Below are 14,163 nucleotides of genomic sequence, written 5' to 3'. Positions count from 1 at the left end.
CACACTGCCCCTAAACGTAGGTAGTTTACCACTGAATTAGGTTACCAACTTCTTTATGGTTATTCTTGATTCGCTATTACTCTATTGTGTTGTCTCCAACTATGCTAGGATATCTTGTGCGATATCCATATCTTGTACGAGGAATCGCGTTAAAAAAAAATTAATGTGATATTTTGATCTTTTATAATATTGAAATTTTTTGTGATGGGGTTACTACTACAAAAACAGTGTTTCTTAATATTTTTTAAATGTAAAGAATCACTTTTCTTGAAAACGTCAAGGAAGTCAGTGTCAAGAATGTCAATTTTCTTGACATTTTAAAAACATAAAAAAAAAGTGACGCTTGATATTTAAAAAACGTCAAAAAACACCGACACTTGACATTTTTGAAATGTCAAGAATATGAGCATTCTTGGCAAGGAAAAAAACGTCAAGATATATCATACTTGACATATTAGAAATGTCAAGAATATAGGAGTACTTGACCTGTTAAACATGTCAAGAATATCTATAATCTTGACAAGGAAGAAACATCAAGAAATTTGCTTGTTATTTTTTTTTAGAGAAATCTATAATATTGACATTTTTACCTATAATTGCTTCTGTATTTTGATCCAACAACCACATTTGATATATATATGACATACATTCATCAATCAAATAAACAATACACGCATTTAAATCTTATATATCAACCAAATTTCCACCAATATCTCTTTATAAAAACTTCATTTCTTTAACATTGTCAATATTACAACATCATAAAGTATTTCTAAGCTAAAAGAATATGAAAACCCCATATGAACAATTCCAACATTATAGTCAAAGTATAACATCTATCAACCTCCATTTGAACACATTTCCTATATTGTACAATCAACAACCCCATCCTTCTAAGATCAATAAAAAAAAATTACATCTATCAATCCTGTATGAAGTAATCCTAACCAAATCTTGCTCACTATGCTCATGTCTCCACATGAATAACGTCGCCCACCTTGAACTCGTCGCTTTGAGCACCTACATCAAAGAAATAATATACCAAAACTACAATATATAGATTGAAACAACTTAAAATTACTAAACTTAAGTACCACAACGTACAAAGTCCTAAAACTTAAAGAACAAGCAAGAGTGGCATAAAGAACATGCACACAAGTTCTAGAAAGATGAATACACACAAATATAGTCCTTATGTCCTATAATCTATTCTTGTATCAAATGTCACAAATTTACAAAAAGAAAAAACCAAGGATACTTCAGCAGGTAAACAATTTTAGATAATGTAAATGCAATGTGAATATTATTCTTTCCAAATGGATCCTAATAGATATATAGAAGTTAACACTTAAAACCCAAGCGCACGCCTCATATACATCATCTGGTACTAGATAACCATGTCCTTTGTTACAACAAACAAAGAGAAGACGTCAAGATATAAACTAGTTAATTTATAACAATAAACGAAAGCAATGAGGTTTACTTGTAGTATTCTAAATTAACTTATCATATCTTTTTCCCTAGGCATTGTAATTTTCTTACATGATCGATTTAATTGAGTTGAAAATTCTTTTCATCCATTCTATTTTCAGGATTTGGCTAGTATTATACCAAAGGAAACCCTTCTTTGAAAGCTGAAGTTGCTCAAATCAACTACTGCTTATGCTAATTTTTGTCTCCATGCTATTAATGTTGAAGATATAAAGGAATGTTCAGATTCACCATTTTATGTAATCTAAATACCCTATTATGTAATCTAAATAAGGTCTAGTTATGTAATCTAAATACCCTGTTATTGCGTAATGCTTTGTCTCTATGCTTTCCCATTTTACCCTCTTCCAAGTCAGATTCACCATTCTCAAAATGCTTCATCTCTACTTACTATTTACATGAGAGCCAACAAGTAAAAATAATGATAAATATGGATCTAACTTTAATTTTATACATTATCATATATTTAAAGGACAAAAAAAATAATAAAAATATTTGAGAAAAAAAGAATTAATGAATCTGGATTCCAGAGAAATGTTGAATAGAAGAAATGCAATATTGAATAGAAGTAACTATTGCGAAAAGAAAACCTGTTAATTACTTCTCATTTTGCTGTAGTCAATCTCTAATTTGTTATTAAATATGATTATTCCGACACTATTTTTCCCATCGCTAACGTTGTAGCGGTGTCATTCAAATTGTAAATGGTTTCTTTCCAGAATGCTTCATCTACAACTGTTTCATGCATGGAAGCCAACAAGAAAAATTAGGCTGAAATGGATTTCAACTTTTAATTGAAGAACAAAAGAAGCACAATATTGAACAGAAACAAAGCAATTCTTCTGAAATAGAACACAGCTAACTACTATTATTACTGAAGTCAATCTCTAATCTGTTATTTCATAAGACATGTAATCTAATGGTTTTCTCATTATCGAGAAGCAGAATCATGAAACATTTGTTCGTTTATAGTCATTTTAGTAGGAGATGATGAGAACTCTTCTGAAGCAAGTTCATATATGTTGAATTTATGGATAAAAGGCAAAAGAAATTATGTCCTAACTTTTGTATGACATATTTTAAGATGGAACCGAATGACTCTCTGAATAAATGCAAAAAAGCACTCCAATGGCTGGATTAAAACTAAAGGACCTCCCAAATATCCAATGGCAAGAAAAAGATATGGAAGAAGTGGCCAATCTTGTGAAATTCCAGACACTTTTTCATGGTGTTCTCTCCCTAATTCTTCTAGTAATCATTCTAGTTTATGTATTAACTAAGAGAAAAAACTCCAGAAGTTCCCATTGTTCAAAAGCAAAGCTTCTAAAACTTCCTAATATCCTTCTTCCTTGCTAAGACAATACAATATCTCAACAAAAGGACACAGACATTCATTATTCCAAATAAGGATGATTTGATGATTTTAGAATATCTCAACAAAAGTTATGTCGAACTACACAGACATTCATAGAACCTTATAAAGGAACAAACATCACTCAAAGTTCTCTCAATCCCTTTGATGATTTTATCGTTCATCTTTCTCCAAAGCTCCACAAATCAGAACACAACCTGGCTCACCACAGAAACCTTTCCTTCTCGCCTTGGGGAGGATAAAACAGAATGCAAATATAGATGAGTTTGAGTGGTGCGTTAAATACAGCACTACAAATTAGTTTATAAAGAGCAGAAGCTGCAACTAGGAGTTCTGGCTAATTAGTAACAATTGTTTATGGTATATACTTTATTTGGCCATCAGCAGATATGGAGACAGAAATCAATTTGGCCATATATAGAGCAAAAGTTACCTCTGCCCTGAATAATGATTTCAAATTATTTGTAAATCTCCAGACAATTTACAACAAAAATTTCAAATAAAACGTATAATGTCAAGAAAGATAGGGTTCAAGTAGTCATCAAAATCATCAAACGAGAATTCCAAATCACCTTTCCAAGTTAGAGAAGCAGTACTGGTGGAGTAGTTACCAATGGAATACACTGGCAGAGTTGTTACCTGCCTCCATTGTTACAGTTTCGTCGCCTCGTTGATGAAGGAGATGAAACTACGGAGGCTATGGTTTGCGAATAACAAGAAGAACGATGAACAACATATTTCATGATTTGCAGTAATGCTAAAGAAAAATGAAATGGAAATTGAAGAGAATAGCAGAAGATGACATACCTTTAGAGAACTGAGAATGAGAAGTGGTTAAGAGATTAAGAATGGATTTTAATGGATGAAGATGGAAAAACAGAAAAGCTTTACCCTATTCTTCTGTCAAAATCCATAGTGTTGTTAGCGTTGCCACATTGTTTGCATGAGGCACGTGCAATTTTCATTTTTCCGTCAAATTTCGTAACGTTGCAAAGCTACTTTTCAGTGTTGTAATGCTGCCCTATATATTCTAGTATTCTTGACGTTTTTCAAACGTCAAAAACCCCTTAATTGAACTTGATATTTTTAAAACATAAGTATTGTATTTTCTAAAAAAAAATGAACAACCTCCACTTTTTTAAAACAATTCTTGACTTTTTTTCTTTAAAATCACTCATTTCTTGACATTTTTCCTAAAAACGTGGAGTATTTAAAATTGTAAACGTAAAAAAAGTGGTTTTTTTTTAATGGGTTCCCTTTCATAAGTTAATGAATCTTTATACAAGTGTGTTCATGGGATAAATAGTGTTAAGTCAAAGAATATTGATACTTTTTGGGAAACTCTGAAAGTTACTCAATTTATATATCGATAAGAACAAAAGTTATTATAATACAATATGCTGTAGGACATGGATATAATCCAACTTTTGAAAAATTAAGTGTATAAATACCTCTTCAATCTCTATGTTATTTTGTTTTATTATCTATATAGTATGATGTGGAAATGATGACTTCAACAAATATTGTTACCGATTGACCCTCGACAATATTGATAAGAAGACACTACAAAGTAAATAACTTCGATCGTAATCAGTTTATGTTTATAGAATGTCTAAATGAATGTGATAAAAAAGTAATCTAATTACATTTGCGATTGTAACCTATTACGATCAATTGATCCATCAATAAAATTTCATCGCATTTCCATCAATTTTAGTTATAGATTAATAAACATTAATGACTAATACTTTGGACAACATGATAATGTATAGTTAATCGAAGTAAATTTAGGCTAAAATAACAATTTAGTTAGGCAATATTTAGATTCAATTCCATTTCAGTTCATTTACTTTCCATTGTCAATTTTAATTCATATACTTTATTAATAAATCTTAAACTCAGTCTTTCAAAATTATTTTTCTTTATTGAAATCGATTAAATTGTTTTGAGCAATTTTAGATTAATTTGATAAATCTAAAAATTATGGGAAAAGGGAAAACGAACCGAGGCTAAGACAAATTGGTTCAAGTTGAGTGAGTGGGCTCATCTTAGCATTCAAGGCCGACCACCTCCAAGGCCTCGGGCTAAGGCCAAGGAAAACCAATCAACATATAGGACTGTCTAACATACCGCCAGTCTTAATAAAGCCACAAAATATCTGATTAGATTATCTGATAACTTGATTCGTGAAGGAGAAAGAGGTGTAATTTAAATCTCACTCTCAAACTCCATAATTTCCACACTCTTTCACTCTCTTACTTAAGCGTCAAAACATGTGTGATAAGTACCACAATGGTGTGTGCATGTTTTCTCTTTTGTAGGATACGTTCTTTCTCTCTTCAAGTAAATTCATTACTGGTATCGTAAGTAGGTCAAGTGCATTTTTCTTGTCTGGATTTTTACATAAATATAAATTATAATTATATTTTTCACATAACAAAGAATACTATAAATATATTTTCACAATTTATAAATGGAATGTTAATACATACTATTTTTTTTTTCTTTTTTCTAAAAAAACTCAACAACGAACTAACTCCCTAGACTAATTTTAAGATTTTCTAGAAAAACAAAAACTAAAATTGGACAATTAAAAGTGTATGAAGATTAAAATGAAACAAAATCCAAATTACAGAACCAATGACCATTTTAATCAAGAAGTTCAAGAAGCTGGTAAAAAAAGGGTAAAAATTAATTTTGTATATATGCATGCATGAATATATATATATATGCTAAATTATTTATTATTTATTATTTGTTTTTTTTTTCTCTTCTCAAGTTAATTAATTGGTATATATTTTGTATTGTCATTGCTAATAAACTTGTGTGAATATCATAGTAATGAAAGTGAACTTTGTTATTCTATAAATTTAGTCCAAATATAGTTTAATAACAAAAGCATTAGATCTAGGTTTTATTATTTCATGCCGACACTCTTGAATTAAGCAAAACATAGACAAGTAGCCAACAAGAACTTAATTCAAATGTCAAAGTTTGTATTCTAACTGCAAGATTAAAAGTTTAATTTTCTACTGTCAAAGGAAAAAAAAAGAATACACAGAGCTATGCGATATGTGAAAAATCAAGGACACATTTTCGATTTTTTTTTCCATGTGAGAAATTCATGTTGGAAGAAACCATGTATATAAGAAATGAAAACTACAAACAAATTAATTTCACTCTTAATGGCATACAAACAACAGTAAATGTACGAACACTAAATATATAATAATAATGTTCAAATTCAAAAGCAAATCAGATTGAATAACAAGGTAAGAAATTTTAAATAACCACAAACTTATAAAATCTCAAACTTTATGAAAATATCAATAGATAGTCGAGACATGTTTCCAACTATTATTGTCCTGAAGACAATTATCTACTCTATATAGATTGTATTCAAACTATAATGATCATCTCGACAAGATAAAACAATTTAATTTTGATAGAAGGACAACCATGAACTACTCAGATGTAGCAGAACTTTTGTATACCTAGACACTTTAAATGAAGAAAATATCGTTATTTATAGGCTAACAAGTGAGCAGTTCTACTAAATATAAAATTAAATTAAATAAAAAATACTTAATAACATAACTCAATTGAGCCGTTATTGAACCAAATTCAAATGTAACTCTAATATGTTAAATTTGTAATGAGACATCACCGATTTTGATAGTTTCAGTTCAGTTTCAATTTTTTAATAATGAATTTAATCTACATATTAAATCTTTCCATTTAGTCTGTAAGATTCAATATTTTATACTTTTGCTTTCTAATTTTTACTAATACCCACTTTCATCTTTACTGTTAAATTTAATTAATTATAATAAAATAATTTTGATGTGAAATTTTTAATCAATGTTAGAAAATGATGGAAAATGATGGAAAATGAGTGAACTAATTTAGTTCTTTGAAATTAATTAATAGATTCATTAACACCGAGGACTAAATGTACATATATTTAGTGAAAACCTCAAAGTGTAAATAATATATCTTGAAGTCGAGTGATCAAATACAAAATTCAAAATGAAGAGTAAAAATGTAACATTTTGAAATGTAATAAGGACCAAATAGAAATTAAAGAAAATTGCACAAACCACCCTTGAACAATCATCCCGTTTCCTGAACTTTGTAGTCCTTCACAATTACACTCCTAAACTTTTAGGGTATTTGTAATACATAGTAGAATAAAAGAAAAAAAATCTAAACATATATTACATCTTTAAAATATTTGTAAATATAGATGAGTTGACTAGTCGGGAGCTCGATCATCAGGAGATAGGGTCTCTCCCGACGATGTAATGGACCGTCGGGAGGAACTCTCGACATAAAGGCCCGTCGGGAGTTCCCCCGACGATTAAAGAAGCCTTTTGGGAGTTCCTACATGAAGAAGTTCGTCTTGACACCTCTTTTAACGGTTAGACGGCATTGGGAGATCCCATCAGGTAAAAACCAGATCCCCTTTTCCCAATCCCCTTCTTCTTCATTACTCAAATTTAAGAACCCTAGCCGCTGCTGCCCCTTCCCCTTCCTCTTCCCCCTTGTGTCGCCGCCGCCCCTTCCCTTTCCCCTTCCCCTTTACGCCACTGATCATTCTTCCTCTTCCCCTTCCCCCTTTTCCGCCACCTATTTTCCTCCTCTTCCCCCTTCGCGCGGTTTCCCGCCGCCCGCCGCCGACTCCTTCTTCCCCATTAACCCTTCCATTTAACCCTAACTAAAAACCCATTCTCTTCGCGTCTCTTCTCCATTTCCTTCGCCATTCATTTCCTTGTCGTCGCCGTTCCATTGCTTGCCATCTGCCGCTCTGGTGTCCTTCGCAAGCTTTCAACAAGTTCACTCACATCCTTTTCATTTCCTTTCTCTTATTTTGTGAACTTAAGCATTGTTTAATTTCTCATGAATTTGAAATCTGATTAGTCTTTGAAATCCGATTACTATTGCTTTAATTTATTATCATTTAGCATCTATCTCATTTGTTCTTCTTTAAATTAAATCTAATGTTTCTAGCATATGTTTTTTTTCTTTCCTTGTTGCACTAATTGATATTGACCTATTTTATTACGTTACAATTTCTGCAATTTGGTGGATTGTGGATGTTATTGTGGATTGATGATGTTATTGTGAATTGTGGAATATGGATGTTACATGTAATTAATATTATGGATGTTATCGTGAATTATGGATTATGGATGTTAAAGTTTCTACAATTTAGTGGATTGAGTCATTTTATTCTTTTAATTCTTAAGGTTAGGGATTTAGTTACTTGCTTGACTTAAAACTAATTGAAAATATATTTCAAATTTACTATGATGTTTGTGAGATGTTGACACATGTATAAGTAAAATTATACATCACATAATGTTTACCTTTGTTTGATTATATTCGTTTTGTTCATTTTGTTGTTAATCTTGGAGTTTTTTTGTGTTTATGAATGTTTATGAAGTTCGAATGTATTGTGAAAGGTGGGTCGAGTTTTTTTTAGATTGTTTTGGGGAGAAAGTTTGAGTTTTATGTGTGTTCATTCTTCTTTATGAAGTTTGAATATGTTGTTGGGAGGGGGATAGAGTGCTCGTTTTTTCGTTGGTCTTGGAGTTTTTTTGTATTTATGAATGTTTATGAAGTTCGAATGTATTGTGAGGGGTGGGTCGAGTTTGGTTTAGATTGTTTTGGAGAGAAAGTTTGATTTTTATGTGTGTTCGTTCTTGTTTATGAAGTTTGAATATGTTGTGGGTGTGAGTAGAGTTCGATTATACTCGTTTTGTTCGTGTTGTCGTTGAACTTGGAGTTTTTGTATGTTTATGAATGTTTATGAATGTTTATGAAGTTTGAATGTATTGTGGGGGGTAGATCGAGTTTGGTTTAGATTGTTTTGGGGAGAAAGTTTGAGTTTTATGTGGGTTTGTTCTTATTTATGAAGTTTGAATATGTTGTGGAGGTGGGTAGAGTTTTATTATACTTGTTTTGCTCATTTTGTCGTTGAACTTGGAATTTTTGTGTGTTTATGAAGTTTATGAATGTTTATGAAGTTCGAATGTGTTGTGGGGGGTGGGTCGAATTTGGTTTAGATTGTTTTGGGGAAAAAATTTGAGTTTTATGTTCTTGTTTATGAGTTTGGTTTAGATTGTTTATTTATGAAGTTTGGTTGGACGATTATGATATTTGTGAATGTCTTTGTTTATGAAGTTTGAACATGTTGTGGATGTTTAAAGATTATGACATTTGAATGTTTTTTTTTATTGTAGGATGTTGTTCAGAGATGAGGTTGGACGTTGTTTTCTTTTCTGTATTTATTGACATTGTTTTCATTTTATTTCTTCCATGTATTTCTGAAAACAAATTTCTTTTATTTAGTATCGACTTTGTTTTATTGTAAGATCTTGTAACTTTTCATTTATTTGTTATAGTATGGACTTCGTTTTCTTTGTTTTATTTATTATGTGAATCTATTTGAGTTAGTTAATGATGCTTTATAGGTTATTCAAATCAAATTTTTAAAAAATACAAATTATGAATTAAAAAAATTTAAAAGCCAATATTCGACAAATGAAGGAACTCCACGCACATAGAATAGCGCCTTGGGAGTTCAAATAAAACAAACCGTCGGGAGTTTTAGATATTCCAACGCATAAAAAGGGCGTTGTGAGTTCTAAGACAACTCCCGATGCGTTGTTTTATGTGTCGGAAGATCCTCTCCCGACAGATTTATCTTGTGTAGACCTTCTTTTTGTTTTTTTAGTCTTTTTATTTTCTTTATTTTCTTCAATTTTTGCTTCTTCCCTCCTTTTTTTTCTTTTATCCGATTTTTTCTTCTTTCATTTATTTTTTACTTTCTTTCCTTTCTCCGATTTTTGCTTCTTCCCTTTTCTTTTTTTTATTATTTTATTTTATTTTCTTTGTATGCGAAGATCCTCTCCCGACAAATTTATCTTGTGTAGACCTTCTCTTTTCTTTTCTTCAATTTTTGCTTCTTCCCTCCATTTTTTCTTTTCTTTCTCAGTCTTTGCTTCTTCCCCTTCTTTTTTTTTCTTTAATTTTATTCTTTCCTTTATCCGATTTTTTCTTCTATCCTTTATTTTTTATTTTCTTTCATTTTTTCGATTTTTGCTTCTTCCCTTTTCTTTTTTTATTATTTTCTTTTCTTTACTTTCTCCAATTTTTTGCTTCTTTCCTTTTTTTTTCTTTTTTTAATTTTTCTTTCATTTCTCCGATTTTTGTTATGAGGCTTAGTTTCGTACTCAAGACTTGAAAGTACTCAATTCATAGGTGACTTAACACCAGCAAGCCAATCATCAAGTTTGATTATTATAACAAATAATAAATATAAATAGCAAATGGAAGTCTGTCAGTGACAACCACTAATATGTTCTATCATTGATAGCTTAATCTTTGATTATATTTTCATAGTTAATAGCCATTTATAGAAATCTATCATTGATATCCAACTTAGTGAATTTAATTAATAAAGTTGAATCTCGAACTAAAATGTAAGTGGAATGCCTAGAAGTTTTTACTAATAGCATATTTATCAATGATGGAAGCTATCATCGAAAAGAAAAGGGACTTATAAATGTTTGGGAATGACAAGAAATGGACAAAAAGGTGTTTAGTGGCTATTATTGATAGAAGCTACTACTGATAGTATGTTACCAGTGATAGAAGCTAATACTAATAGCATGTTATCAATGATAAAAGCTATCGATAGCACGTTATCGGTGATAGAAGCTACCACTGATAGCACGTTATCGTTGATAGAGAATTATCACCAATAGCATGATATCAGTGAGATCATTGATAACATCTTATCAGTGAAAGAAGCTATCACTGATAATCACAATATGAGTGATGTTAGTGATATCGGTGATAGAACTTAGGTAATATCTATATATCGAGTTTCTTTCAAAGGTGATAACCAGTTATAGAAGTCTATCATTGATAACCTTAAGTGTTAAAATTTCAAGGTTGATTCTAATTGATGAAAGTATGTCAGTGATTGCGACTGATAGCTGCTATCAGTGATAGCCATGATAAAAGATTATTAGTGATAGCTACTGTGGTAATCAAAGTTGTTGGTCTTATTTCAAAGTTGATCACTATTTATAAATCTATCATTGATAGCCACTAATAGTCTTAAGTATTGATATTTCAAGGTTGATTCCAATTGATGAAAGTGAATCAATGATAGCTACTGATAATTGATAGCAAATTAAAAGCTAATATTTCAAGATTATATTAATTTTTCTCAAATTGAAAGCTATCGCTGATAGCAACTATTATCGATAGCAACTGATATCAGGGATAGAAGCTATCAATGACTATCAATGATAGTTTTTAATTTGAGAAAACTGTGAAGAAGCAAGCAAAATGGTGGCTAGGCATGAGTTTTTTAGTCTTTTACAATTTTTTGATCTATATATGCAATTATTTTATGTTTATACTACCTATTCTATTATTGGGCTTGAATTCTATTTATGCAACTAGCCCAAACTTTTATTTTGATGAATTAGCCCTCTTAGCTTGTTAATTATTGCAATCAAACCCATGTAGTTTGTTAAACTTTTACAATTTTAACCTTTTTTTAATTGAAATAACATCCAATGAAATTTAATTTTACATATATATAGATATCGGTACTAACATAGAGAGTTTGTTGCAATAATTAACCAACTATAAGGAGCTAATTGAAAAAATTAAAATTTTAAGAGTGTAATTATAACAAATCACAAAATTCAGAAGGTGATTGATCAAATTAAAAATTTAGAGATGTAATTACATATAATAAACTCCATAGAAGTGGTTTATACAATTTCCCAAGAAATTAAAACTTAGAAACTAAAAGGCAAAAGTGTAACATTCATATAAACCTAAGACAACGTACCAAAATAAAAACGGAAACACAAAACATAGGGACTAAAAATGTAATTTTCCCTTGATTATTGTATATATTGAGATAGCCAAAAAGTATAAGTAGTAGCATACATTTTATAGTGTAGATCACATATGTATAAGTTTGATATAACTTGTTTTAGATGATTTTCACAAAAGATTCAAGTGTCCTAACAACAAGACAGCCATTTGATGTTTCACGCACGATAGCCTCAAACTTGAACGAACGTCCCAAACAGTCTCTTGCTCTTAAATAAAGACGGTAATATGTGGTGTGTTCATCTGGTTTAAAATTCCAAGCAGCATAAACGTTCTGGAATTTGAGAATACTTCTACTTTTAGAGGTGAACTCGTCCACAGCATACTTTCCAAGTTCTTGAATCAAGAGAGTCTCCGGAGAAGTTTCAACCCATTTTGGGGAAGGATCGGTAACGTGGCTACTGCCGATACCGATGCTAGCGCCGCCCGTTACATTTCCATCGACACCGGGAAGACGAAGGCCAATACCAATACTCATTTTTGCGATCTTTTCCGATGATCTTTGGTAATGTTGAATTTTTTGTTGTGGGGTTCCATTTCTTGAGTTGTTGGATCTTTGTACAAGTGTGTTCATGGGGTAAATAGTGTAAGTCAAAGAATATTGTTACTTTTTCGGGAAGATATATCTTTGAAAGTTATTCGATTTATATTGAAAACAACAACAAAAGTTACCATAATAAAGTTTGTTGTAGGATTTGTTTGATATAACACATTTAGTTTTTAAAAGATTGATTTGAAATAGTAATAATTTAGTTAATGGTAGGTTATAATAATAGTTAGAAATACAAATTATTATAATAGGGGCTCCAAACGTGGGTTTATAATAGTCTCCTTCATCCATTTGAAGTTGGGGTTCGAACAACCTTTAAGTTTCTTTGTTTTGTTAATTTGTTTTATATTATATGGAAATAGTATGAATCAAAGAATATTTAGACTTTTTTGGGATATTTTGAAAGTTGTTTGATTAAAAGACTATATATGTAACAACAATTGTTATTTTATAATAGAAAAACTTGGTAAGCCCCATTTGATAACCAATGGAGGGACTGTCTAAAGGAATTTTAATCCATTTTTAGGATTCATCAACACCGTCGCTAACTCCGCTCGATACGTTCGAATCGATACGGAGAAGATGAAGGTCAATACCAATACTTCCACCAATACTCATTTTGTGATCTTTTGATCTTTGATTATAAGTTGTTGGATCTTTATACAAGTGTATTCATGTAGATAAAAGAGTAAGTCAAAAGAATATTGATACTTTTTGGGCAGACATCTTTTAAGTTATTCGATTTATATATATCGACAACAACAAAAGTTATTATAATAGAAAATGTCGTAGGTCCGGTTTGATATACCCATTTGGTTTTTGAAAGAATAGCCTATAAATGCTTCATTCGAGGTCATTGGTCCGAATCTCCCTACTTTCGAAATTACACAAAAAAAAAGTCTATATATATATATATCAATTGGTTTTTGTTTTTTCTCTTCTCAAGTTAATTAATTGGTATATATTGAATTGTCATTGCCAGTAAACTTATTAGTCTGAAAATCATAGTAATGGAATTGAACTTTGATACTAATGCAAACAGTGTTCCAGGAAAACTATTTCCCTTCTATTTCCATTCAGAATCAGATGAATATGTATGCAACCTACAGAAACTGTATACAAATCATATATGAAAAATATGTTTCCTAAAACCCCCCTCAATTTGCATCCCGATGATCACAAATGCCCGATTGAGAAGAAGATAAAGAGATCATTCTTTCCCCAAGGTTTTCGTAAAAATATATGTAAGTTGCTTGTTAGAAGAAACATGATGTGTTATCGCAATGGTCCTGTCTTGAACACAGCATCACGAACATAATGACAACCATCTCAAGATGTTTTTGTACATTCATAAAAAAAAAGTGGATTTTGTCAAATAATTAATGTGACTATCACAAAATAAATTTATGGCATAGGGATGATCCACCCCAAGATTCCAAAGAAGTCAAGCCACTTGAATTCAGATGTAATAGAAGTTATTGAGCGATACTCGACCTCTACTACTGAAAAATTGGACACCGTTTGCTACTTCTTGGCTTTCAATATAAGAGAACCACCAAGAAAAATAAGTCAACCAATGAAAGAGCGGAAAGTCAAGGACATCTTGCCCAATTTGAACCACACCAACCTAATAAAGATAGATCACAACTTGAGCATAAGATTCCTTGACATGGACAACTTCTTAAATAATGAACTGTACGAACTACAACATCCCAACATTCTTATTGTGGTGCTGGCATCTATTGAGCTAAAATGTGTACCATATAAGTTAATTCTGATCATGTAAAGGACAATTAAATGAGACGTCGTACTAGATGTCGATTGC

The 14,163-nt window shown here is 30.9% G+C and overlaps 1 protein-coding gene and 1 long non-coding RNA gene across 2 annotated transcripts; both read right to left on the bottom strand.

Annotated features, from left to right (window-relative positions):
* Positions 1-700: 700 nt before the first annotated feature.
* LOC150036101 (uncharacterized) lies at positions 701-3,772 on the bottom strand. The gene is made up of 2 exons (XR_016529803.1): positions 3,671-3,772; positions 701-3,560 (listed from the first exon to the last, which is right to left on the bottom strand). It is a non-coding gene; the product is annotated as an uncharacterized LOC150036101 (long non-coding RNA).
* An 8,116-nt stretch (positions 3,773-11,888) lies between these two features.
* On the bottom strand, positions 11,889-12,266 carry LOC150036100 (uncharacterized). The gene has a single exon (XM_090313565.1). The coding sequence runs from the start codon at positions 12,264-12,266 to the stop codon at positions 11,889-11,891; it is 378 nt and encodes a 125-aa protein (XP_090169691.1).
* Between the last annotated feature and the right edge of the window lie 1,897 nt (positions 12,267-14,163).

The sequence above is a fragment of the Benincasa hispida genome, chromosome 5, assembly GCF_027475165.1.
Source record: "Benincasa hispida cultivar pf3 chromosome 5, pf3_genome.v1.1, whole genome shotgun sequence".
In the NCBI taxonomy this organism is placed as follows: Eukaryota; Viridiplantae; Streptophyta; class Magnoliopsida; order Cucurbitales; family Cucurbitaceae; genus Benincasa; species Benincasa hispida.
Note: the sequence above shows the minus strand (reverse complement) of the source record. Positions and strands in the feature narration are given on the sequence as shown.